The 27368-nt window shown below is 42.4% G+C and overlaps 1 protein-coding gene across 2 annotated transcripts in view; it reads right to left on the bottom strand.

The window, feature by feature from the left end:
- Positions 1-27368, bottom strand: part of THSD4 (thrombospondin type 1 domain containing 4) — a 572998-nt gene that overhangs the window by 534918 nt on the left and 10712 nt on the right. For both annotated transcript variants that reach the window (XM_024128852.3, XM_024128851.3), the window contains exon 2: positions 25931-26000. In XM_024128852.3, the coding sequence (XP_023984620.1) occupies positions 25931-26000 (70 nt within the window). The remainder of the gene's footprint in view (positions 1-25930; positions 26001-27368) is intronic.

Here is a 27368-nt window from a genome sequence, read left to right as displayed (position 1 = left end):
TTCAATACGGATAAATCTTAGTTCCCTCATTAGTTAAGTGTACTCACTCTGTTAGGTTGTTGAGTAAGATAGAAATCATATGTGTACAGAGCCTAGTACCTAGGGGATGCTCAATAATTGGTTGTTATTATTATTATTACCACCAGCTGGTTTCCCCGCCGCCAGTGTCTCCCCATCCCCCTCCACCCTACACACACTCCAGTTGACAAGAGACACGTCCTCCCTACCCGCCTCCATCTATTGAACTCTTCCCGATTCTGCCTTCCCAGACCCTCTGGATCCCAGAAGAGACGCTGCCCTTCACTGAACTCAATAACGCTCAGCTGTCTTTTTATCTTTTGCAGTAGAATATACATACCTAAAGATTTTAACATTTCTTGGCATCTCCCACGGACTGAGTACTGTTAGGTACATTCACAAACATTATTGCTTTTCCACCTTCTACAATGAATCAATGCAATTCCTTGCCCATAAAACTAGTCAATAAATATTTACTGACTGAAGAAAGCACTGCCCCGTGAGAGCATGGAGGACACATCCCACATGGTGAAGGATGATAGACAGGGTTCCAGCCCCCTCCTGGGCTCCTGCATGCCAGGCTGTTTCGTTCCTCTTCCTGCGCCCCTGGAAGCCTCTAGCTCTCCCCAGAGCAGCGTTTCCAACTGGGAATCCAGGGGTAACAGCCCACCAGGTGACGACTAGCCACGGTTTCCATGCCTCTGCAGTGAAGCCACTGCAGCGGGTCTTAGGATCTCACAGTGCAAATGTGAGCACCCAGAGGTGGATGCGACGGAAGACCAGGAACGGCTGGTGTCCAGGAAGCAGAGGCATGCACCAGTTTTGAGACACTTAAAGGATACTAGAAAGCAGATGCAGCCTTGGACTGGTAGGATTGAACTGGGTTTGTGGGGCCTCTCCAAACAGGGCCTACATTCAGGGTCAAGCCTTGGTTTCAGCGAGTAAATGAGTGACAAACAGGAATGGGGCCCAGTAAGGCAACAGGCCACCTGGGATGGAGTCATAGGGAAACTGTACCCTATGCTCCCTAAATGTATCCCCCAGGCCCAGAGTGTGGAAGCAGCAGACTGTTTCCAGACCCTTCCACGTGGCTCTTAGTGCTGAAGCCATGGGTGGGCTGTGCTTCTCAGTGGCAGGTGGCTGCTACTGCTTGCAAGCTGGCTGGGGCTAAACCAGAGGAGGCGACTGCTACTCAGCTGCAAGAAAAGCAGCTTGAGCTTGTGGAAAAGGGGTGTGGGGATCACTTTTCATCATCCATTAAAGGGAAGAAAGAAACAGGACATAGACCTCGTATGTCCTTCATAGGTACCTTCATAGTACTTCAGCGTTCTTACCAACACCAGCAGCTATTCCTTTAGGTAACCCTGACTCTCTGACACTGGCCTAGAACCATAATCCAGGCGGCAGAAGAACCTAGAAATCCTAGAAGTTATGAATCATCAGAATTGTACCAATCGTACCTAGTTGTTTATTTCACTGTCGTGCTATATGTCATTCTGTTTCACAGCATGCTACTATTATTCACATAATGCTGTATAAGGCATGTCATGAGCTGCCGACCCAAACACCGACTTGTGCCCGTTGGCAAGAGGCAGATTTGAAGCAGAGGTGACCCTTTCTGACTGTGGACACCCAGTTCACCCCAGAAGGTGCAGAGTAGGGAGCCCATTGGAGGGCTGCACTAATACAGCCAGCCCTCTGTATCATGAGCTCCTCAACTACAGCCTTAACCAACCTAGAATCAAAAATATCCGAAAAAAAATTCAAGAAATTTCCAAAAAGCAAAACCTGAACTTGCCACCTGCGAGAAACTATTTACGTAGCATTTACGTTGTATTTACAACTATTTACATAGCATTTACATTGTATTAGTTGTAAGTAATCTAGAGATGATTTAAAGTATCCAGGAGGATGTGCATAGGTTATATGCAAACACTATGCCATTTTATATAAGGGACTTGAGCATCCGTGGGTTTCGGTATCCGAGGGGGCTCTGGAACCAATCCCCCGTGGATCCCAGATACCGAAGATACCAAGGGACAACTGTGCTCAGATTCCCAACACCAGCCCAGCCCCTGATGAAAAGCATGACCAGCAGCATGTCCCCAGGAGTCCCGCCCATCCCGCTAGAAGTCATTTGTATTCCTGTGCAGTCAGCGCTTTGCAGCCAGGTTTGGCTGGGGAGGCCCCACTGCTCATTTCTCTCCTAAATTTCCCTGGTGTCCATCCAAGTCTCCGTTTTACTCAAACTTTAAAGACAAAAACGTTTGAAGAAAAATGATTCCCACGAAGGATGGAAAACTAATCTAACAAGCGATTCCGGCTGTGCAGAGGACCAGAGGCGGACCAGGGCACCTTAGCAGAACAGCTCCGGGAGGTGGGACGGCCTCTCACAGCCTCATTTACATGGTGCAGCACAAGACGCTGTAATGGACAAGAGCAGAAGTCAAAATAACTCGGACTTGAGGGACCACTGCATCCAAGGATGCAGCGCTGGGAACTCAGGACACGGAACTAAGTTTATGGCACAGTCCTATCCACCAGGGTTTATAACCCATCCAGGAAAATAACACTGAAATACCTGAAAAGGAGTCCACAGCAGTTTCACATTAAAATGAACAAAAGGAATGTAAAGCACAAGAGAGTACACCAAAAAAGGCTTTTGAAATTCAGAAGGTTTGAAGAGGCCAAAAAGACCAAGCTCCAGGAATGGCATTGCCCCTGGGGTATGTCACCAGCGATTTGGGCAAAAACCTAGAAGAGGGACAGAGTGATGAGACTCGGGGACCCAGGAGTAAACCGGTTCACATGGAGCTAACTCCTACATGGAAGGATGAAAGAAGATAAGATTGCAAAGGCGGGCTAGGGCAGACTTGGAAAAGCCTGTGTGCCAATCCAAGGAGCTTGGTGTTTATTCTACGTGCGCTGGGCAACTGCTGAGGGCCGCGGGCAAAGGGAGAGGCAACGGAGTCTGGTTCAGAAGCCTAGAGCGAGTCTGAATTTCTGTTCCACCACTTGTCCTTGGTTAAGAGCCTTGGATGGATGTATGGTTCCCAACCGTCTCCAAATCTGCCTCCTCACAGGTAAAAGAGGAAAAATAAGAGTGTTTACTGATTCATAAGCTCCTCGTCGGGTTGATAACAGACGTACCACGCTTAGCACTACGCCAGACACTCGGCGCGAGATCCATAGATGTTTGCTGGGAGAGGAGTAAAAGCACATTGGAAGGAGGATGCTGAGAGCGACATGTAGATGGGGGTAGAGTGAGACTGGAAAGTGGCTGGCTCCCTGGAAGGTTCTCACAACAACCCAGCGCAAGGTAGCAGGGGCACAGGCAAGAACAGCCATCGTGAGAGGCATCAGGAAGGAAACGTGGACCAGACACGGGTGTTGACCGGATGACGGAGCTTAACGCAGCTCCGCTCCCATGCCTGGAAAATCAGAAGAGACAGTGGTGCCTGAAATAAAAATAGAGGGTCCCAGAGACAGGGCCAATTTTGTGAACACAAGAGGAAGTTCCGTGAATAGGTGCTATGGGGACACGGGGACTCCGCGTACGTCAGGCCAGTGCCTTGGATCTGGGGAGAGACTCTCAAGAGAAAGAAAGTGTGGGGAGAAGTGCTGAGGGACAAAGACGGCGGCATTGGGGAAAGGCTCCCATTGACGGGCGAGAGAAGGCAAAGACGTCAGTAAAGGAAATAGAGAAGGAACAGAAAGGAGGCAGGACTACTAGGGTGCCAGGAGAGGACAGGGTGGCCAACCGCGTCAGGTGATTCAGGGAGAGCAGAGAGAATGAGAAGTGCCGCTTAGGAGGCCCTGGTGACTTCAAGCAAAAGCAATTTTTGTGAAGCACGAGCGGGCAGCTACGATGGAGTAAGTCTTGGTGAAGGTGGCACGAGGAACCTGGCGCTGAGTGGAGAGGGCTGAGGGCTGGGGAGTCCCCACGCAGCAGTGTTTCCTCTTGGTGGCACCCCGTGCATCCCAACATTCACAAAAGTGAGCAGAGACACTGTTGCCAGAGCTCAGATCCTTTTGCTGCTGGTCCGGAAACACAGCTTCCTTCCTGCTGTTCTGGGACAGTGTCACCAGCTGTCACCTATTTCAGCCTCCTGTCAGGGAACCTCCAGGATGGTGATGGGTGTCAGCAGGCCTTTGACTGCTTTCCCTTCTATTTTGTTTGGCAGAAAAATAAAGAGGTACATGGAAGGGGAGCGGGGAGAGGAGGGGGTGCCCTGCAAGGGAATCTGCAGACAGGTGTCAGAAGCCCTCATGGCATCTGGTTAAGTAGGCGCCTGCACAGCGCTGGTGCCTCTGGCCCCCCTCTCCCAGCCTAGCCTGCACTGGGGGTGATGCTCACAAAGCTATCAAGCGCAGGACCCACCTCCAGACATGCTGAGGAGTCGGGGACGGAGACCAGCATCAGTAGTTTTTGTGGGTTTTTTTTTTTTAACTTCCTAGGTGATTCTGCCGGGTAACCAAGGTTCAACACTTACTCCCCAAGGGGTTTCCCCTGATGGACACATAGAGCACACGTTCCACAAACAAAGAGACTTTTTAAATTATTGATTTGGGAAGTGACAGTTAGACTCTCTAGCTTAGCAAACGAAAATAGGTTTGGCTTGTGAGGAGCTCTCTTAACCTCTGCGAATCTCACTTTCTTCAACTGTAAAATGGGCAGGCGCTGATCTCAGAGGACTGGATGGTTGTTGTGATCGTGAAGCGAGGGCATCCAGCTTAGAGTCTGGCCATGTTTGGGGCACCCGATAAATGGTTTTAGTTGAAAGAAAGAAAAAAAAAAAAGGAATGAAGAGATGAGATAGAAGTGACACAGATGAAACAAATAGCTTCGCTGCACATGTGGAACCTTACCTCTGACTACAGTCAAGCAGAATTACTAAGAAGATGATTACCCCCACGGAACACAGAAACACCCCACGGCCAGTCATTCTCTGACGGCCCCCTGAAGGGTCCTGCTTGTCCTAACTGCACAGCCTGCTCCTGTAAATGCAGTCTTTGGGTCGTTTTCCTGTCAAAAATCATGCTAAAATCATTATTTTAAATGATGTTAAAACAGCAAGCTCATGTCAACTCTTGGCTGGAGACTTTTGCTTAGAGGAAACCAAAGACACCAGAACATCCGTTTGCCTCACGCAGTCATGTGTGGAAAATTTTAATTTGCCTAGTTAATCGTGAGGGACATGGGAGACAGGTAGGCAGAATGGCATGACGGCGGAGAGCACAGCCTCCACCGTTCAAATCCTGTATCTGCAGCTGGTACTTGGGTGACCAGTCCTAGACCAGGAGCAGTTTAATCCTCCTGTTCACCTTGAGTCTTTCATGCCCTTACCTGTGGCTTCCTGCAGGCTCCAAGGTAAAGCACAAGATCCCCGCTACCTTTCAAGCCCTTCAGATGTATCCTTCCCACCTCTCCGGTCCACTCTGTCCTCTCCTCGGGGGAAACCTCCATCTATGTGGCCCCTTGAGAACCCTGAACACGTACCGTTCCTCAGGCTGCTCCCCGATCTTCATCAAGGCCTCCTTCCCCCTTTGTCTGGGTCTTCCTCATCCTTTGAAGCCTAGGCTTGCGTAGGCAGCCCTGTCAATCTCAGGACTGGGGTGGCTCCTTCCTCCTCTGACCCTCTTCCTCCAGTGTCTACCTTGTTCTGCAATTATTTCGCTTCATACTTTCTGCCCCTTCTAGCTTACGAGCACTTGAAAGGCATGAGTAGGGTGACCATGTAATTCATCGTTAAAACTGGATCACTTCTGAGAGTGGAAGGGGGTCTTATTACTAATTATATCAGAATAACAGGCATAAACAAGGACTGTCCCAGATGAAGCAGGATGTCCGGTGACCTTAAAATTAGTCCCATCTTACATCTCCTTATAGCCTTCTCAGCTCCTGGGCCTTATAAACAGGAATTGATAAAGTGAAATGCTGGCAGCTAGCTCTTGATGGAGGTTTAGAGAGATTAATCTGGCCCGTGCTGTGTAGGGGAGACAAGAGCTAGAATAATAACAGCTCACAGTTATGAATAGAAATGAGTAAGTGACATGCTGCTTTTATTTCCTTCTCTATAGAGATGCAAATGCAGCCCAAGGGCTGATGTAAGGTTGAAACAGGCCTTGCATGAGAAATGCGGTTTGCATAGTTTAATACAATTTAATATCTACTCATGGCCAGCTAAGCATCTGTCTCTAATTCCACAGCCACGGTCCTTTCAAAGTCACTGCCTTTGGATGTAAGTTTCTCAGAGAGAATGAGCCTGTGTCCAATGCCGGGAAAGCAACAGCATTTGGCCACCAAGCTCCCCTCTATCCCCACCAAGCAGCCTTTCCTGTTTTGTTTTTAGCTCCAGGGGAAGGACAATGGACAAGTCAATCAGTGCAGATTACCCTGCACAGGGAGGAGTGACACCTGACAGCCAAACCCTTCACAGAGTCCACGGGGACAAAGGCGTAGGGTAATCGGGGCTGCACGGAGAATGCACTTCTCATCAACCCTTGGGGTTGCCTGATTGTTTTTGCTCTGTTTTCCAGAAAGTCTTTAGAGGACGAGAGAGGGTGTGGAGGAAGGCAGGGCCTTGCCTATGAGCAGATATTTCAATGCGATCATCACCCTCCCCCAACTCAATGTCAGGGATCAGCCCTTGCAAAGGAGAAGCCATCATACAAGGCACAATCCGGGGCTGTCCTGCTCGACCTGCCTTCCCCTGCTGAAAAGGCTGCTTTTCCACTAGGCATGCTCCTTGTATGGAAAAAAAATTCCACCTCTGGTTTGCTCTTATTTGTACCCACCCGCTGTGAACTAAAACTGCACGAAGCAGAAGCCAAGACAGTTTTCCTAGTACATCTAACATCTGCCAGCTCTACATATAAGGACTCAGATCACTGGTGACTAGTTAATGAAGGAATCTTGTGAAGTGGGATTATTTATTCCTCACCTTTCGCCAAATGGTTTAAAGGCTTTCATCTGAGCTATAATTAATCACCTGAAATGCCTTGCCTTCACTGGTATCCCCATTTCATGGATTATACAGGTGCAGTAGGTTCTGGGGATACAGACTTGAGCATCTGAGGGACAAAGCAAATGTCACAGAGGTTGAGTTGCCTACGTCCACTTGAAGTCCAGCTTGGAAGCCTGAGGACCCAATACCCCCGGGGATCCTGCCAGCCCTGCGACTTTCCCAGAGAGGCCCAGCTGTTATTTCCCCCAAGCCTAAAATCAGAGTCACTTGAACAACCACTTCAAGGTTGAGGAGTTCACCCCCATCACGTGGGTGCATTACATAATTAAGCGGCCCATTACTTGAGGAAGCATAGGTTGCTCTTCAATGAAAAAACAAGTCAAAAGGTTGAAATCACTTAACCATGGGCAGAACCACATGGTGTACCCCCAGCTCCCAATGCTCTCTTGATACACAGAGGTCATCCCATCCATTCGTCTCTGTGTTTTTGTACTTGCTTTTCCCTCATTCCAGAATCTCCACCTCCTCATTTCTTCCACCTGGATAATTCCTACTTGGCTTTTAAGACTCAGCTTAGGGAATTTCTCTTTGAGCCTCAATTTCCCCATCTGTAAAATGGGGATAAGAGCAGCTTCTACCTCACACAGTTGTTGTGAGGATTAAAAAAATAGATAATGTGTAGAAAGTACAGTGCCAGGCATGTAAAAAGTGCTCAGTAAATGTTAGATGTCACTATCAGCATCACCATTCTCCTCTGTGATCCCAAACTCAATGGTCAGACACAATCATAGCATCTCCCCAACTGCACCGTGATGGTTTATTTTTGTCGCCCCCATTAGGCCCTGAGCTCCTCCAGGGAGAGGCCAGTACCTCACCATCATATCCCCAGGACCTTGTAGAGTGCCTGGCACACAGCAAGTGCTCAATAAACCTCCTGCATTTTTTTACATCGATGATTAATTCCAGACTGAACTCTACGCCCTCCTCCTGTGGTTCTGTGCATGGACATGGAGTGTCCCTGCAAAAGGTGTGGGAGGAGAATAAAGAAAGAGAACAAGATGTTCTTGATGCTACTCAGAATTATTCTAAGGCAAAGATTCTACATAATTGTTTTGTACTCTGACATTTTATGACCTTCATTTTCTCTGAGTGATTTCTACAGGTGCTGATGCTTTTACTAAAAGTATAAGGACAATGATCTTAAAGCCAAGGGTTTTAATACAAAGTGGAAAAGTAAAGCAGATCCATGTGGCCTCAGCAAAAGGAAACCAAGGTAGGCCAAAGAGAAATCAGGTAATAGATGGATTTATGGTCCAAACCATAACCTGTTAGCATAAACTAGGGGGAAAAAGACACCATACCTTCAATGGGCAACATATTTTGAACAATATTCAAAGCAATAAAATTCTAGTAAAGGCCCTTGAAATTAGGTATAATTCTCTTTCAATACTAAGTTCTTATTTGGGGCTTATATGGGGTTCTGTGTCTGGGGCAGAACTGGAGCTATATTAAAAGTGATCACTTTTTGCTTACAGAATTAGTATTGATAGTTTTAAAGAGGTTCGTCTTAGGGAAATTTAGATGTTAGGACACCTGGTGCCAACAGGGTAAATTCTGTGACCAAAGGGCTTAGCTCAAAAGTTCTCATCTAATTTACAAGGTTGGTTTACACCACAGCGACCCTTGTCATTTAGCAGAACCGCACAGTGAGCCTAAACACAGGGAAGAAAATGGTCTGGTTTTTAGCATAGGCAGAGCCAAGAAATAGGGGCGGGGGACGGAGGTGGGTCTCAGCTGTGACATTATCACCGCGCAAACAAAACCAAATAAAATCACTCCCATCCCATCTCAGGTCAGCCTGAAGTTACTGATGGACAGCTGTATACGACCAGGATGGGTTCTAGGAACCGAAATCTAATTAGGGCACAGACAGGGGACATCCCAAGAAGTGAGTAGCTGCTTCCTAGAGACCAGAGGGAGACGCTGCTGAGGATAAGCATCGCTGGGGTTAAGCCCTTTGCATTCAGTCCTCCGGGTCCGAATCCTGCTCTGCCACTTGGCAGCTGCCGTCTTATTCTCTCTAAGCTGAGGTTTCCCCACCTATAAAACGGGGATAAAAATATCTGCCTTCGAGGGTGAGTGTGAACAATCCTCATTATGTGCTTAGCACAGAGCCTGGCGCATGGTGAGCATTCTCTCAATGTTTAAGCATCAGCAAGGACCAAGGACCATGGCCACACAAACTCCCGTAATGAGATTCCCCATGTGTGGTCCCGTGATCCCTGCTTGTACCCCATACTGGTAAGCAGTAAATTCCTTAAGCTATAAAGGGCCAGGGGGCTTGCCTTCATGGGGAGCCCTGAACTGAAACGCTAGGAAGATTATGTCTCTGTCTTTCCTCTTTTTTATTTTTATTTTTTGGTTGCACGGCATGTGGGATCTTAATTCCCCGACCAGGGATCGAACCGGTGCCCCCTGCAGTGAAAGCATGGAGTCTTAACCACCAGACCACCAGGGAAGTCCCTCTCCTTCCTCTTTCTAAAGAAGCCCAAGAAATTGAGGAGGAGGTTATGTTAACAAGGAGTCCCTCCTACTAAGGAGGCCACAGTGGTCACAGCGGAAATGTCCCTGTGGTTCCAAACATGTGGTTAAGAGACACCTGTAAAACGTAACATGGATCTTCAACAACAAGCTCAGAGGGAAGATGACCACAGGTAACCAGGGGCCTCCCTAGAAAGCAGGGGGAGCCACAGTGCTGCCTCTGCAGGTGGATTTAAATCCAGCTAAATAGGCGGTCCTCAACTGCAGGCAATTTTGTCTCCCAGGGAACATCTGGCAACGTCTGGAGACGTTTTTCATGGTCACAACTGAAGGAGCGTCATACTGGCATCTAGTGAGTAGAGACCAGAGACGCTGCTAAACTTTTAACAGTGCACAGAACAGTCCCAAAGCAAAGAATTATCCAGCCCAAAATACCAATAGTGCCGAGGCTGAGAAACTCTGGTCTAGATACATCAGGCTTGGGTAGAAATACTGCTTATGACATTAGAAGGGAAGCTCCTTGAGAAGCAGCCTGTTTGGGTACATAGCATGTAGCTCAAAGCTGGCATCTGCCATCACAACAACAGCAAACAATGACGGCGACACTTACATACGACTTACTGGGTCCAACAACATCCTATGCGCTTTATATACAACTCACGTAATCCTCAGAACAACCTATACAATAAGTACTATTATCATCCGCATTTTACAGAAGACGAAACTGAGGCACAGGACCTTGCCCAAGGTCCAGAATTAGTAAGCAGCAGAGCCAGGTATCAACTCAGCAGTCTGGCTGCAGAGTCCAAATTCACATAGTAGGCACTTAGTAAGTGTTTGATGAGTTAATGGAAACAAGATGAACTCGGCCATACGTAAAAACGTGCATCAAAGATATGAGAAGCAATACAAACAGAATAAAATTAGGAACAAAAGGGCATTGACTTCTCGACTTCTCCAAACTACCCAAGAAGTGGAGGGAATGGAAGCTGGCTGGCATGTGAAGACTCCACTTGCCAAATTCCTCCATCGTCAAGAATCGGGTAACATCATCATTTGGAGGAGAAGGGGGGCCACTAACATACACACAAGGACAGTGGCCTTAAGACTGTACTATTCATTTTCTCTTCCAAAGACCAAGATTTGTGGCCTAAGTGATAAGTTATTCTGTCTGTCAAAAGTTTGTTTTAACTGTAATCTGGCCTGGAAACATAACATAGTGGGGAATTTAGAAGTTATTTTAAACACACCTTTTTATGGTTTGAGTTTTGTATGTATAAGTGTGGGAGGGAATGGAAATCTCAAGAAAAAAATTAAAGTACATAAAATAGTCATTTTTTCTTATAACTATTTATAGTCTCAAAGTCACTTTGTTAGGGTCAAAACACACAAAAAATCTATTCTGTAGAACTCTGCTTGTTTGTAGTAAGATCACATGTGAGATACGGGTGCTGAGTTTGTTCAGACAATAATAACAAATTTATAATGTATTTATTTTTAAATACTGTTACAAATGGAACTACAAACTTCCAAAGGAAGGAATTTATAAACTGGGTTGTGTGTGTTTGTTTGAAGCAGGAAAATCACTTAGAACAAAAGAAATATTCACGGTGTAGAAAAATAAAGGGTTTTTTTGCCCCTGAACTTAGTACGAATTAAATACCAAAAGTAGTTTTTTAAAGAAAACAGGCCAGAGGGTGTCATAGGGAAGGAACACTCAAAACTCAACGGAGGGACTTCCCTGGTGGTCCAGTGGTAAAGAATCCACCTTACAATGCAGGGGACACAGGTTCGATTACTGGTCAGGGAACTAAGATCCCACATGCCGCGGGGCAACTAAGCCCGCACGCCACAACTACTGAGTTTGCCCGCCTCAACTCTAGCCCACGTGCCGCAAACTACAGAGTCCACGCGCTCTGGAACCCGCGCGCCACAACTACAGAGCCCACGTGCCCTGTAGCCTGCCCACCACAACTAGAGAGAAGCCCACGCACCACAACAAAGATCTTGCGTGCCGCAACTAAGACCTGACGCAGCCAAAAATAAATAAAATAAATAAGTAAATCTTAAAAAAAAAAAAAACTCAATGGATATCATTTTTGCCATTAAAAATGTGGGCTGGTTGCCTCAGTTTTCCCAGCTTACATTACCCCAGTGTCTGCTTCCTCTGATGGTCCCTCAGCATCTTCACAGACTTCTACAAATAGAATACGTGACCCAAGTTTATCTAGGTCTTTCATGTTTCATTTCTTGATTTAGAGCTTTCCCACAAGATAAGAACTCCTTTCACAATCTAGAGAAGGAGGGATCTGAAGCAGAGCAGAGGATTAACAAAGGCAGAGGCTCCATGTTGGGAAGGGGATGGCTGTGACTTCCTTCCTGTTTTCCTGGCGCCGGCCACGGGCAGTAGACATCAACATAAATGGGACCAAGACTCCTTCTCCATAGGAGAGACCTGGTAGATACCACAAGGCTGGGAGGATGAAAACCCAATGCAAGTTAAGTCAGCCAAGGTTGGAGAAGGCAAAGAAGTCCTAAGGGGCTGGGAAGGCAGACCCGGTCTGCTGTTGAGGAAGTCAGCAAGCACTGGCCAACGTGAAAACTGGGTTCCAGGCAGAGTGGTTTATTCTGTGTTCCACTTTGTGCCATCTACCCATGGGCAAATAGCACACTCAGAAAAAAATTAGAGATCTGGTAGGGAATCCTGGCCCTAAACCAGAAAAAGGCTAAGAGCCCAGGAATGCCCCATTATGTCCCAAATAAAAGCTGAAGATGTTCTCTTTCTGCCACATTGTCAAGGGCTTTCCCGAACATACGATCCAAAGCTTGCTGCTCCATTAGTAATAGAAGCCAATTTGACTTCTCGGCTGCTGGATTTGAATCCAAGAGATTCGGCACAGCATGAATTAATGAACATTAACATTCTTCCCAGTTCTTAATAAGGTCCTTTTACTTTAATTTCTTCATTTCTCATGAGTAGAAATACTCTTAATTTTTCAGAAGCAGTCAGTTATATTTATGCCATTAGAAACAGAAGGTCTGACAAATACCAGCTGGAAAAGACACAGTGCCCGCTTTAGAGTCAGCTTCCAATTCTGCAAGGGTTCTGTGGCTGGACACTCACTAATGAGAATGCGCCTTATGCTGTTTTTTGAAGAGCATCTTTGTTTCCTGGTAACTCTGAAAGGACAATCCCACACTGCTCCAAAGACTTTCATTGCCATTTCAGTACTGGCATTTAATGCACTGCATGGTCTTCTTTCTCCTTTTCTTTACTGAGGCACAATACACATGAAGTGCATAAAGTATTCTCATTCTAAATGTATGACTCCTTACACTTTTAGGACCTAAAAAACCAGCACCTAGGTCAAGATCAAGAGTATTTCCAACATCCTGTAAGGTTTCCTCATGCCTCTTACTAGTCAATACCACCCCCACCCCTCATAGGTATCAATTATTCTGATTTTATTTTCACCACATATTAGCTTTGTCTGTTCTTGAACTAAATACAAATGGACTCATACTGTAGGTATTCTGTGTCTAGTTTCTTAGAGTCAATAAGAAAAATGTATTCAGTGAATTCACTGAATGAATTCATGTGAAATTTATTCAGTTGTTGCTTATACGAGTAGTTTATCTTTAACAACTTTATTGAGGTATAACTGACACACAATAAATTATACATATTTTAAGTGTACAATTGGATAAGATTGCTCATACGTATTCACCCATGAAACCATCACCATCATCAAGATAATGCACATATCCATCGCCCCAAAGGTGTCTTTGTACCCCTTGGTCATCTCCCCTTCCTCCCCTTCTCCATCCCCCACAAACACAGATATTCTTTCCATCATTATAGATTTGTTTACATTTCCTAGAAGTTTATATAAATGGATTAATAGAGTCCACTTTTTTGTATAGATTCTTCCACTCAGCATAATTATTTTGAGATTCATCCATGTTGTGGCAGGTATCAATAGTTCCTTTCTTTTTATTGCTGAGTAGTATTTCTTTGTGTGGATAGACAACAGTTTGTTCATCCACTCACCTGTTGATGGACATTTGGGTTGTTTCCAGTTTATGGCAAATAAAGCTGCTATGAATATTCATGTACAGGTCTGTGTGTGGATATATATTTCCTTTTCTCTTGGGTAAATGCTGGATCATATGATAGGTATATGTGTAATTTTTTTTAACTGCCAAACTGTCTTCCAGAATAGTTTACCATTTTTATAGTCCCACCAACAGCCTAAGAGGGGGGCAGCTCCTCCACGTCGCCATCAGCACTTGGTACAATCAGTCTTTTATTTTATTTTATTTTTTTTCAATCAGTCTTTTAAATTTAAGCTACTCTAGTAGGTGTGTAGCCATATCTCATCGTAGTTTTAATGTGTATTTCCCTAATGACTAATGATGTTGAAAGCTTTTCCTGAGCTTATTTGCCAACCATGTACCTTCTTTGGTGAAGCGTCATTTCAAATCTTTTGCTTACTCTTGTATCAGGTTGTTTTTCCTCATTATTGGGTTTTGAGTGTTCCTTATACATTCTGGATACAAGTCCTTTATCAATATATGATTTGTAAATATTTTCTCTCAGTCTGTGGCTTGCCTTTTCATTCTCTTAAGAGTGTTCTAAAACAGAAGTTAGGATTTTTGATAAAATTTAATCAATCAACTCTTTCTTTTATAGGTCATGAGTTTGATGTTGTGTCTAAAAAATAAAATCTCTGTCTAGTCCAGTCACAAGTATTTTCTCCCTTGTTTCCTTCTAGGAGGTTTAAGGATTTAGCTTCTACATTTAGATTTATGATCAATTTCGAGTTAATTTTTGCATATTGTACACGGTATGCATTGATGTTCACTCTTTTGCACGTGTATATCCAACTGTCCCAGGATTATTTATTGAAAGATTACCCTTTTTCCACTGAATTACCATCGCACTTTTTCCACAATTCAGTTGTCCATATATTTGTGGATCTATATTCTGTTCCACTATTTATCTACCTTGATGCCAATAACATGATATCTTTATTACTATAGTTTCATAATAATGCAAATATTAGGTAGTGTAACTCCTGGAATTTTGTTCTTTATTTTTGAAATTTGTTTTGGCTATTCTAGGTCCCCTGCATTTCATAAAAGTTTTTTAATGAGTTTGTTAATTTTTGCAAAAAGTCTGCTGGGAATTCTATTGGAATTGTGTTAAATCTATATATCAATTTAGAGAGAATGGTTATCTTAATATATTGAGTTTCTTACTCATAAACATAGTATATTTCTCCATTTATTTAAGTCTTCTTTAATTTCTCTCAATAATGTTTTATAGTTATAAGTGTATAGGTCTTTCACATCTTTTGTCAAATTTACCCCTAGGTATTTCATATTTTTCATGCTGCTGTAAATGATATTCTTTTTGACTTAATTTTCTATTACTCATTGGCAGTTGACAGAAATACAATTGATTCTTTGCATATTGACCTTATATCCAATAACTTACTTAAACTCACTTATTCTAATAGTCTTTTTTAGATTTCATCAGATTTTCTACAGACAATTTTGCTGTCTGAAAATAAAGACAATTTTACTTCTTCCTTTCCAATTCGGATACATTTTATTTCTTTTCATTTCCTGACAGTATTGGTTAGAACTTCCAGTACAATGTAGAAGTGGTGAGAGAAAACACTGCTGTCTTTTTCTCCGTCTTAGAAGGAAAGCATTCAGTCTTTCACCATTAAGTATGGTTAGCTATAGGTTTTTAGTAGATGTCCTTTATCAGGTTATAGCAAGTTTCTTTTTATTCCTACTTTGCCGAGAGCTTTTATCAGGAATGGATGTCAGATTTTGTCAGAACTTTTCTGCATTTAATGAGGTAGCCACATGGTTTTTCTTTTTTAGTTTGTTAATATGATGAAATATATCAATTCATTTTTAAATGTTGAACCAAACTCTTATGCCTGGAATGAAGCCCACTTATTCATGATGTATTATCATTTCTTATAATGTTGGATTTAATTTGCTAAAATTTTATTTAGAGCTTTTGTATCTCTGTTCATGATGAATAATCGCCTATAGTTTTCTTATCTTGTAACATCTTTATTTGGCTTTGGTATGTAGTGCTGTTCTCATAGAATGAGTTGGGAAGTTTTCTTTTTCTTCCATTTTCTGGAAGAGCTTCTGTAAAATTAGTATTATTTCATCCTTAAATGCTTGTAAGAATTCATTAGTAAAGCCATAAGGACCGGGAGTTTTCTTTGCAGGAAGGTTTTAAACTACAAATTCCATTTCTTTAATAAATATAGGAATATTCAGATTATCTATTTCTTTTTGAGTGAGCTTTGGCAGTCTGTATCTTTCAAATGATTTGTCTTTTTCATTTAAGTTGTTGAATTTATAAGAATAAAGTATTAATAATATTCCCTTATTATCCTATTAATATCTACAGAATCTATGGTGATGTTACCAGCCTGTCTCCTGATAATGACAATTTGTGTCTTCATTTTTTTATCCCTGATGATTCTGGTTCAAGATTTATCCATTTTATTGATCTTTTCAAAGAACCAACTTTTGGAATAAATGGTTTCCTTTATGGTTTTTCTGTTTCTACCTTATAGATTTCTGCTTTGATCTTTCTTATTTCCTTTCTTCTTACTTTGAGTTTAATCATTCTTTTTTTAGTTGCTTCCTCAGTGGAAGCTGAGGTCACTGATTTGAGACCATTTTTGTCTTTATAGGTATTTAGTTATATAAATTTCCCCCTGCATGCTGTTTTAGCAGCATCCCACAATTTCTGATATTTTGTTTTCAATTTCATTCACGTCAAAGTACTTTCTAATTTCTCTTTCACCTCTTCTTTGACCCATGGATTATTTAGAAGTGTTTTATTTCATTTCCAAATATTTAGGAATTCTCCAGGTATCTTTTTTACTGATTGCTAAATTAATTCCACAGTGATCAGAGAATAAACTGTCAGTGACTTGAATCCTGTCTATTGAGACTTGCTTTATGGCCCCAAATATGATCTATCTTAGTAAGTGTTCTTCATGCACCTGAAAAGAATACATATCAGATTTTGTTTGGGGGAATGTCCTACAAATGTCCATTTGCTCAAGCTGATTGATGGTCATAGTCAAATCTTCTCCATTCTTACTGATTTTTCTGTCTATGTGCTCTACCAGTATTAGGAAAGCGGTATTAAAATCTCAGACAGTAATTGTGGACTTTTCTGTTTCTCCTTGCAGCTATATTAGATTTTGCTTCAGTAATTTGAAGCTCTATTATGAGGTACATAAATGTTTAGGATTGTTATGTGCTCTGATGAATTGACCCCTTTAGCACTATGAAATGACTTTTTTTTATCCTTGGTAATACTCTTTGCTCTGAAATCTACTGTATCTGATATTAATAGAGTCTCTCCAGCTTTCTATTGACTAGTGTTAACATGGTATATATCTTTTTCCATCCTTTTACTTTTAACCTAATTTGTGTCTTTATGTTGAAGTGTGTTTCCTGTAAACAGCATACAGTTGAGTGTCTTGTTTTTTTATATCCAACCTGTCAATCTCTGTCTTTTAGTTGAGGTGCTTCTGTGATTATTAATATAATTATATTTAAGTCTATCATCTTGCTATTTGTTTTCTAGTTGTCCCATCTCTTTTCCTTCTATTTCTGCCTTCTTTTGAATTATTGGAGTATTTTTATGACACTATTTTATTTCCTTCTGAGCTAAAATTCTTTGTTGTGTTTCTTGAGTTGTTACTTCAAGGTTTATAGTATACATCTTTAACTTATCACAGTCTACCTTCAAGTAATATGATACAGTTTTACATATATTATAAGAACCTTACAATACTATACTTCCATTTATCCTCTTCTGGCATTTACACTATTGTTGCCATACATTTTACTTATACATATGTTATAAACTCCACAACACATTATATTGTTTTCATTTAAGGAGTCAATCTTTAAAAGAGATTTAAATAATTTTCAAAACCTTATATATTTATCCATGCAGTTATTATTTCTGGTTCATCTCATTGTGTGTATAGGTCTATATTTCTATCTGATATCATTATCCTTCTGCCTAAAGAATTTCCTTTAACAATTTTTGTGGTACAGGTGTGGTACAGCATTTATGTTTGAACATATCTTTACTTTCATTTTTTGAAAGTTGTTTTTTCTGGGTATAGAATTCTAGGTTGACAGTTGTATTCTTTCAGTACTTTAAAGATATTGCTTCACTTGCATGAGTGACAGCAGACAAGGAATCTGTTATCATCTTTATCTTTGTTTCTGTGGATATAATGTTTTTTCCCCTAAGGGCTTTAAAATTTTTCTCTTTATCACTAAATTTTAGCAGTTTGATAATGGTGTAAGGGTGCCATTTTCTTCATGTTTCTAGTGCTTGGAGTTCATTGATATTCTTGGGTTCATAGTCTTAGTCAAATTTGGAACATTTCCTAATATTTTAAAAAATATTTTTCTGTCACCCCCCTCCCCCCACCACCTCTTCTCCTTTTGGTACTTCAATTGTACATATAAAAAGTCACCTGAAGTTGTTCCGGATGTCACTGATACTTCTCATCTTTTTTAGATTCTTTTTGGAAAGTTTCTATTGCTATATCTTCAAGTTCTCTTTTCTTCTGCACTGTCTAATCTTCCATTAATCCCATCCAGTGTATTTTTCATTTTCATCTCAAGAACTTTGACATGGGTGTTTTTTATATTTTCCAAGCCGCTACTTAACTTTTTAATATATGGAATACAGTTTTAATAACTTTTAATATCCTTGTTTTCAAATTCTAACATCTGTGTCATTCTGAGTTGGTTTCAATTGATTGACTGTTCTCCTCATTATGGAGAATAATGCTAATGTTTTTCTGCTTCTGTGCATGCCTGGTAATCTTTGACTAAATGCCAGGCATCTTGAATTTTACCTTGTTGGTAAAATTTACCTTGTTGGGTGCTGGATATTTTCATATTCCTATATTCTTGAGACTTGTGCTAGGATAGCTAAGTTATTTAGAAACAGTTTGACCCTTTCAGTAGTGCTTTGATGACTTGTTTGTCATGTCCAGAGCAATGCAGTACCAAGGCAAGAGCTTCCTGAGTATTTTCTCCAATGCCTCCTGGATTATGAGTTTATAAAGCCTGGCTGCTGGGAAGAGTCACTGTTCCTGTTCCTGCGTGAGTACCAGACATTGTTCCCTTTAATCCTGTCTGAAAATTCTCTTCTGGCCTCAGGCTGTTTCCTCACACATGTGTTGATCAGTGCAGCACTGTATCCTTGAGGAGAAAGTCCTGCAGACCTCTTGCAGTCTTCCCTTTGTGTAGTTCTCTCCTCTCTGGTACTCTGCCCTGCAGACTCTCTCCACCTTGACCTTGCTGGACTGTCAAGTCCATCTCCTTAACTCAAGGAAGCCAAAAGGTTCTGCCTGTATTCCCATTTCCACAGCAGTTAGCTGGGGAAATTTTCACATTCAACTCATTTGTTTCTTATCTCTGAAGGATCACTGTCTTTTGTTGCTTGATGTCCAGTGTTTTGAAAAACACTGTTTTATATATGTGTTTGGTTTTATTTTCTTTTGGTTGTTTCAGGTCAGAGGATTAGGGGAAATCTGGTCCCTGTTGCTCTATCTTGGCCATTTTGCTCTTATTCTAGATGGGAGAGTAAATCCGATCCCTGTTGGTCCATCTTGGCTGGAAACAGACATCTAATTTTTAATTGTTGTTTAATGTTATCTTGTATGGACATATTATAATTTATTTATCCATTCTCTTGCTGATAGACTTTTGGATTATTTCCAATTTTAAGTTATTGTAAATAAACTTCTATGAACGTTTTTAATGTGTGTTTTTTGGTGAGGCATGCAGTCATCACTCTTGGGTTAATATTAAAATACTTAGGAGTAGAATAGCGAGGTTGTTAAAAAAAAAGCCTATGTTTAGCTTTAAGATATGCTGCCAAAGGGGTTTACTATTTAACCTCCCACCAGCAATGTATGAAAGTTCCTGTTGCTCCATATCTTCATCAGCACTTGGTACTGTCAGTGTTGTTCATTTTAGCCATTCTGGTGGTGTCTCATTTTAACTTGTATTTCCCTAGGGACTAATGATTTACTTAATTAATGATTTTCATTGAGCATCTTTTCATATGCTTACTGACCATTAGAATACCCTCTTACATGAAGTGTCTTTGCAAGTCTTTTGCCCATTTTAAAATTGAATTGCTTAACTTTTTCTTAATGATTAGTAATTTCTTTATACAATCTGTGTATGAATCTTTTGTCAAATATATAATTGTGAATATCTTCACCCTGTCTATGGCTTATCTTTTCACTCTTTATGGTGTATTTTGATAAACAAAAGTCCTCAATTTCAATGAAGTCCAGTTCTTTTATGGTTAGTTCTTTTGGTGTGTTGTTTAAGAAATCCTTGCCTACCTCAAATCATCAGGATATTTTCATATATTTTCTTCTGGAAACATTACTGTTTTCTCCCTTCTTGAATACAGGAGCAATAATATGAAAAATTTTATGTTACCTAAAACTTCTTTTTGTCCTTCTACAGGCTTTCTGTTCAATATCCAGTTGTAGGACATTGTCAAGAGGCAATTTGAAGTCAATAGCTGCACACAGTAATAGTAGGCTCTAAACCCATTACAAGGTCCCCTGCTATTCACACTGTGGCTTGCTAATCGTTAGCAAAACAAATATTTTACTTCACCCTTTCTTCATTCTGTAGTGTGTCTGGGTTTTTTTTAGTTTGTTTGCTTGTTTTAAAGTTTCTATAAAAAACAGATTGAAGAGCACTTCTCTTTGGCTGGTGGCCCTAGGAGTGAGTTTTTATTTCCTTCTTCATTGTTTTTCATTGTTTTCTAAATTCTCTTTAATAAACATGCATATTTTTAATTAAAAAGTAAACTTAAAAAGAAAAAACAAGTTAAGCAGTTGTGATTAAAGTACATGTATGTTTTTCCATTTGTGGGAATAAAATACAATGTTTCACGATTCTTTCCTAAATAGATTATGTTGACCATACACATTATGACTTATAAAGCAACTTGCTCAATGAATGTCTGTCGAGCAGACAGAACAGTTTCGTTAACTTTAAAGCTTTCTGCAATCTACGTATTTTCCCGTACTAATAACACATGGTTTTTATTAAAGTCTTGGTCAAGTTTTTTTTGCTCTTGCTCTTACCTTATCAGCAAATGAAGCCACAGGGAGTTTTTTAAATGAAATCATTTGCCACGTGTCATTAATAACTACCAAGAACAGAGGTTGAGCAATCCTTTCTGATGCCATCCATGTTGCAGAAGAGAGAGAAAGACTTCTGGTTAGAAAGATCTCAAACGAGCTACTTACACTCTGCACCCGAGTCCTCTTTTCCTGCACTATTATGGGACAGTTTTTACAGAGATGTATCCAGTCACCCAAGCAGCATTTAGAAATGCATAGTTTACTTGACAGCATTTACAAATTATGTCTTTTCCTCAGAATAACTTACACTGTAGAAATGCTTCCATATGCTAAAGTTGGACATGCTATAATAAATGAGAAAGAAAAAGAGATGTCTTTTAGAGGGTAGTTTTCATACGCATACTAAACTACAGTATGCACAAATCAGTAATGCTGTCCCTTAAGAATTTACCATAAATGGCTTTCTAATTCTTGCTGCTGCTCTCTACTACAGATTGAGAGTGGATCTTGCCACAAAACAGTCAGCAGGAATTCAATTATGATTTATCTAAGTAATGAAAACAATTGGATAGCAATCATAATTCTTATGTTTTAATGAAAAAATATACTTTTTGTTTTTCTCAAATCCTTTGTGTTCTTTAAGGTCCCAGGAGGAGACAATTTCCAACTTCAAAACACATATACAGTAATTACAGCTAACCTCTCTCTACCCGACTTTAGAGCAGTGGCTAGCAAATGGCAGGCCATGAGGCAAATCCAGTTTTTTGTAAAGAAAGTTTCATTGTAACACAGCCATGTACATTTATTTACATGTTATCTATTGCTGCTTTTGTACTACAAATGCTGAGCTGACTAGTTGCGGCAGAGACTTTGTAGCCCAGAAAGCCTAGAATAGTCACAACTGGCCATTTATAGAAAAACATTTCCAACCCCTGTTTTAATAAGTATCTCCTTATTTCTTATGTTGCAGAAATACATGGATGCTACTATTGCCAGTACTGCTTGCGCTCCAGGATTTTGGGGGTATAGCCAGGCAGGATGACAGTCACAGCTCCACAGAGCTCCACTAAAACGTCAAGAAGAAATTCACCACCCAAGAAAGCACTGAGTCTTTTCTTCTCTGGGGTGAATGACAATGACAATGATCCTGGCAGCTAAAATGCATATAATTATATTGAAGAACTGTCCTAAAATGCATTTTTTCCAAGTAAAGGAATCTATACATTATTTTGAAAAAATAATTTTTTAAATCTAACTTTCTACTGCAAAGTTTTTAATATTTTGACAAGGAGGAACCATACATCAAGACGTGAAACTTTTTGCTCAATTTTTAAATTCAACATTCTAAAGTAATTCATAAATCATTTTTTAAAATTTCTCAGAACAGATACTTTCTTTAAGAAATATGGAGGCTTACCAAGCACATTATGGTACAGCTTGGTAAAGAGAATAAACATCATTAAAAAAAAAAAAAAGAAAAAGAAAGAAATATGGAGGCAATACCTTTCTGTGAACCTTTCATTCAGGCTACATTTATATTCAGGCTAACTTGAAAAATTAAGAGAAACAGCAAAGTAAATTGACCATTTATAAAACATTTTCAGGTATGATGGTCTATTTGAATAACAGCAAAAAAAAAAGAACACTGGTAGATTGATTCAACTATTAGGATTAACAACCCTGATTAACTCTGAACACTAATAAATAATACAACATAATAATAGACAGTTGTCTTAGTCTGATCCAGCTGCTATAACAAAAATACTATAGACTGTGTGGTTTATGGAAAACTTAAATTTATTTTTCACAATTTTGGAGTCTGGGATGTCCAAGATTAAGGGGCCTGTGGATTTGGTGTCTGGGGAGAACCTGTTTCCTGGTTCACTGACAGCAATGTTCTCCCTGTGTCCTCACATAGCAGAGGAGGTTAGAGATCCCTCTGGGACCCTTTTTATAAGGGCATTTATCCCCTCATGACCTAATCACCTCCCAAAGGCTCCACCTCCAAATATCATCACACTGGGGATTAAGTTTCAACAAATGAATTTGCAGGGACACATTTGGTCTATAGCATTCCATCCCTGGGCCCCCATAATTCACACCCTTCTTGCAAGCAAAATACATTCATTCCATCCCAATAACCCTGAAATTCTTAACTGGTTCCAGCATCATTATTAAACTCTAGGCCCAGAGTCTCATCTAAATGTCATCTAAATCAGATATAGATGAGACTCAACGTATGATTCATCCTGAAGCAAATTGCTCTCCAGCTGTGAATATGTGCCATCAAACATGTTATGTGCTTCCAAAATACAGTGGTAAGACAGGCACAAGAGAGACATTCCCATTCCAAACGGGAGAAAGCGGAAAGAAGAAAGTCCAAATCCCATTCGGGGAAATTCCATAAAGGCTTAAGAATAATCCTCTTTGGCTCCGTGCTCTGCCTTCCAGGCTCACTGGACCCATGGTCCTACCTGCACGGGTTGGGGCCCCAAAGCTCCAGGCTGCCCTGCCCCCACTGTGGTTCTCCAAGGTTGGGGTCCTGGGACCTGGGCTCAAGCCTTGTCCTTTGAAATCTGGGTGGAGGCAGTCATGCCCCCAAGGCTCTGCTGGGCACAGCCCACACCCTTCCCTGGGCCACTGGAGCAGCTCCTGGCGCAGCTGAGGAGCTCGGAGTGAGTGTGGGGAGTGGAAACCACCAAGCAAGGTGATGCAGAGCCGAGCCAGATCTGGAAGGCACCGCAGCCCCCTTTGCATTCTTCCACTGTCCTGGACAATAGCTCCTGGCATCTGTCAAGATAACTGACTAATCGCCTTATCAAACGGTCTCTCGACCACACCCGTAGTATCCTTTCCTGGACAGGGTTTCTCATTCTTTTCAATACGGATCCGCTAAAGATTTTCCAAAATCTTTAAGTTCTGTGTTCTGCTTCCTTTCCAGTTAACAGTTCCATCTTTAAGTCATTTTTCTCTTCTCACTTTTTACTATGAGGAGTCAAAAGAAACCAGGCCACTCCTTCAACGGTTTGCTTAGAAATTGCTTTGGCTAAATGTCTAATTTCATTGCTTGCAAGTTCTACCTGCCACAAAATACCAGAACAGGAACAAGCCAAGTTCTTTGCCACTTTATAACAAGCATGGCCTTTCCTCCAGTTTCCAATAATATGTTCCTCATTTCCATCTGAGACCCCATCAGAATGGCCTTTAACCTCCATATTTCTACCAATATTTAATTCGGGATTACATAGGTATTCTCTAGGAAGATTGAGCTCCCCTCTTTCCTTTCTCAGCTCTCACCCGAATCGCCTTTAAAAGTCCATTCATGGCAACATAGGCTTTTTCTAGCATGCACTTCAAAACTCCTCCAGCCTCTACCCATTACCCAATTCCAATGCCACTTCCACGTTTTAGGTATTTGTTATAGCAGCACCACCACTTCTCAGTGCCGATTTTTGTCTTAGTCCGTTTGAGCTGCTAAAACAGAATATCATAGACTGAGTGGCTTATAAACAACAGAAATTGATTTCTCACAGTTCTGAAGGCTAGAAGTCCGAGGTCAGAGTGCCAGCACAGTGCCGAAGTCTGGGGTGCAGACTTCTCCTTGTGTCCTCACATGGTGGGGCAGCAAGCTTTCCCATAATGCTAACAAGGGCACTAATCCTATTCATGAGGACCCCATTCCATCACCTAATCACCTTCCAAAGGACCCACCTCCAAATACCATCACATAGGGGTTTAGGTTTCAACACACCAACCTGGGGGGCAGGGAGGACACAAACATTCAATCTATCATAGCTGTCCTCTCTGACTCTTGAAATCATGAATGGGGATGATGCAGTAGAGTAAAAGGGGTGTAAATTGCCAAGTGACTCCAACAAAATGATGCTTAGATCTTGGCCAGGTTTTCCATTCATTCAGTCAGTCTTTCAACAAGTATTTTATTGAGCACCTACAACAGGCCAGGCTGTATTCCAGGAGGTGGAAATTGGGGAGTGAACAAGACAGGTAAGATCCCACCTTCATGGAGCTGACACCCTGATGCGGGACACAACACAATACAGGTTCACATCTGGCCCAGAAAGACAAAGTCAGAACATAATCCACAGACCTAAGATAAATTAGACTAATCAGACAAGAACACCAAGAACTTCTCCCAAGAAGGTGCATATCTAGGCAAATCTGTACACATACTCTTTTCTTGCCCCCCTTCTCTCCTGGACTTCACCTCTGAAAAGCCCCTCTAGGAAAGGTTCCAACCAACTCAGTCACAGTTAGATACAAATGACTGACCTATCAGTCCTCTCAGAAGTATCTGCATTTCATTACCTGTAGACATAAGGAGTTCCCAGGTAGGAGAAAGGGATTTTAGGGACCCTCCCAAAGTCATATCATGCATCTGTTTCTCAGGAAATATTAATCACACAACGGCTCTGTTGCAGGACAGCACTGGGCTTGTTTAGGCAACAGTGAGTAATTCCTTTACTATGAAACACACAGAGCCTGAAGGGAAGCATGCTTGCTACTGTCCGTTTGTCCCTCCAGATGCTCTGTCCACCGTTCTCCACCCAGACCTGTCGCCCAGGAGGCTGGCCTTTGAGCACTGCATTAAGGGATTTTTCTGGCTTCTGTCCTTTGGTTGGATTCAGGTTTAGGGAGTCACCAGCAGAAGATGGAGGGGAGGAGGAAAAAGAGGGCCGGGTCCTTATTTCCCTGCTCCCTGCCTGCCTGGCCGCTGGCTGCAGTGTCCTTCTAACCGAAGATCATGGATGGCTCCCTCCGAGGGGTGCTCTTACATGGCTATGGCCTCAGCTTTAGCTGCAGCTCTCTCTCTAACCATCCACACGCATCCCCCTGAAGGTGCCCCTAGCGGAGGTAAAAGCTCCGTGCTGGTGCTCTTCCACCCCTAGGGGAGGTAGAGTCTGCTCACTGACCTCTCCTTAACCGCCCCACTCTAATGGACACGGGCTACAAAGCCAGCACTGCTTTCGGATCAGAGATTGACTCTGGGCACCAGCTTCATTTTGAAGATCAAGAACTTCGGAAGGATAGGAGGACTGGTGAACATCCTATAAATGGCGCTTCCTCTGAGAATCAGCGGTGACTCAACCTCCAGACAGAACAAAGCTCAAGGTGGCGATGACTGGTTCAACCCTAGGCCCTTGGGCAGAGAAGGAAAGCCTCTGAACGGCCATGGCTTACCTTTCTGTGTTCAGTGGAGGGCTGTGGGCAGACGAGCTGGAATCCAAGGAGCAGGAGGGAACCCAGGACACTGAGAAAGAAAAACAGCAACAGGCAGGGCTGTGAGCATGTTCCAGGCAGCAGCATCCAGCAGAAGGCACATCTCCATCTCATCACTGGAAGGGAGAGCGCAGTGCAACCCAGGCCCTGGATGTGACCCAGTGAAGATGCAAAGGGCCCCACAGGAGGGGAGACAGCTGCGGGCGGGGCTGTAGCATGAGGCAGACCTGGGATCAAACCCCACTTTACCGCTTACTGGCAAGGTTTCCAAGTCAGGACATTTAACCTCTTTGAGCCTCAGTCTCCTCCCTTGTAAGATGGGGATACCACAGAAGCTGGCTGGGGGTCTGGGGAGGCCTGTATAAGATAACACACCGTGCCTGGCACAGAGTAGGTGCTCGTGCATGCTTGGTCCTCGTGGAGGTGGTAAGGTCAGGCCAGAAGGGGGGCTGCTTCTCCCAGGGAAGTTCCTCTCCCGCATTCCAGGCTTTCCTCGGAACCATTCCTCTGCCCGTCCTTGGCCTTTTAGTGTCACATATGTTCTCCCTGGGTGGGATTAGCTGTGTTAAGCCCCACTGTCACCAGCCCTGATTAGGGCTTGTCATCAAATAAAGAGAAGGTGTAGGAACAGGAGCCAGCTGCCCCCGAGACAGCAGGGTGTGCTGGCAGAGCGTGAAGCTTTGGATTCAAACACATCGAGGCCAGAAGCCCAACTCTGCATTCCCATCTGGGTGATCCTGGGTGAGCCAATGTCTCTGAGCCTCCATGTTGTCATCTTCTGTAAGGATCACTGAAGATAACAGAGATGAACACGCCTGGCACAGCTAGTTAGTCAGAGGAGAAACAAGTACTGCCAATTAATTAAATGCCTGAAGTTTCCTGAGGTCACATCATCAACAGCATTGTTTGAAGCATCCCAGGAAAAAGGCCACTGGTCCTACTTAGTTGTCTTTTGAATCCTTTTTTTTAAGGGTTTAACCCTGAGGGCAGTTAGGTAAGCCAGGGCTTCTCAACCTTTTTGAGGCCTCTGACATAACTGAGAGATGTGAAACATGCCCTTGTCCAAGGAAAACTCACTGTGTAGAGGCAGGCGTGAGGAATACCTGTCTGAATCTGGGGGGTAAGGCCTGTGGAGCTAGAAAAGCTCCCACCATCTCTGAGAACCCTAAATTCCACCCTAACCCTCACTGTGCCTGTAAATGAGACCGGTCCTAGCAGACCACACAGAATGGAGGTGGCCGGACGGGTTAGAGACCATGTGGTGGGACAAGAAGCTGGGGAAGGGATATGTACCCAGGTGTTCCATGCATCCTTTTTGCTGCTGTCTTAGAGTTGCACTGAGGTCCCAAAGCTAAGAACCAACGGGATGACATACACACACGTTCCGAAGAGAAGGGCT

Source organism: Physeter macrocephalus, chromosome 11, assembly GCF_002837175.3.
Source record: "Physeter macrocephalus isolate SW-GA chromosome 11, ASM283717v5, whole genome shotgun sequence".
Taxonomy (NCBI): Eukaryota; Metazoa; Chordata; class Mammalia; order Artiodactyla; family Physeteridae; genus Physeter; species Physeter macrocephalus.
This window is presented reverse-complemented; position numbering and strand designations above follow the sequence as displayed.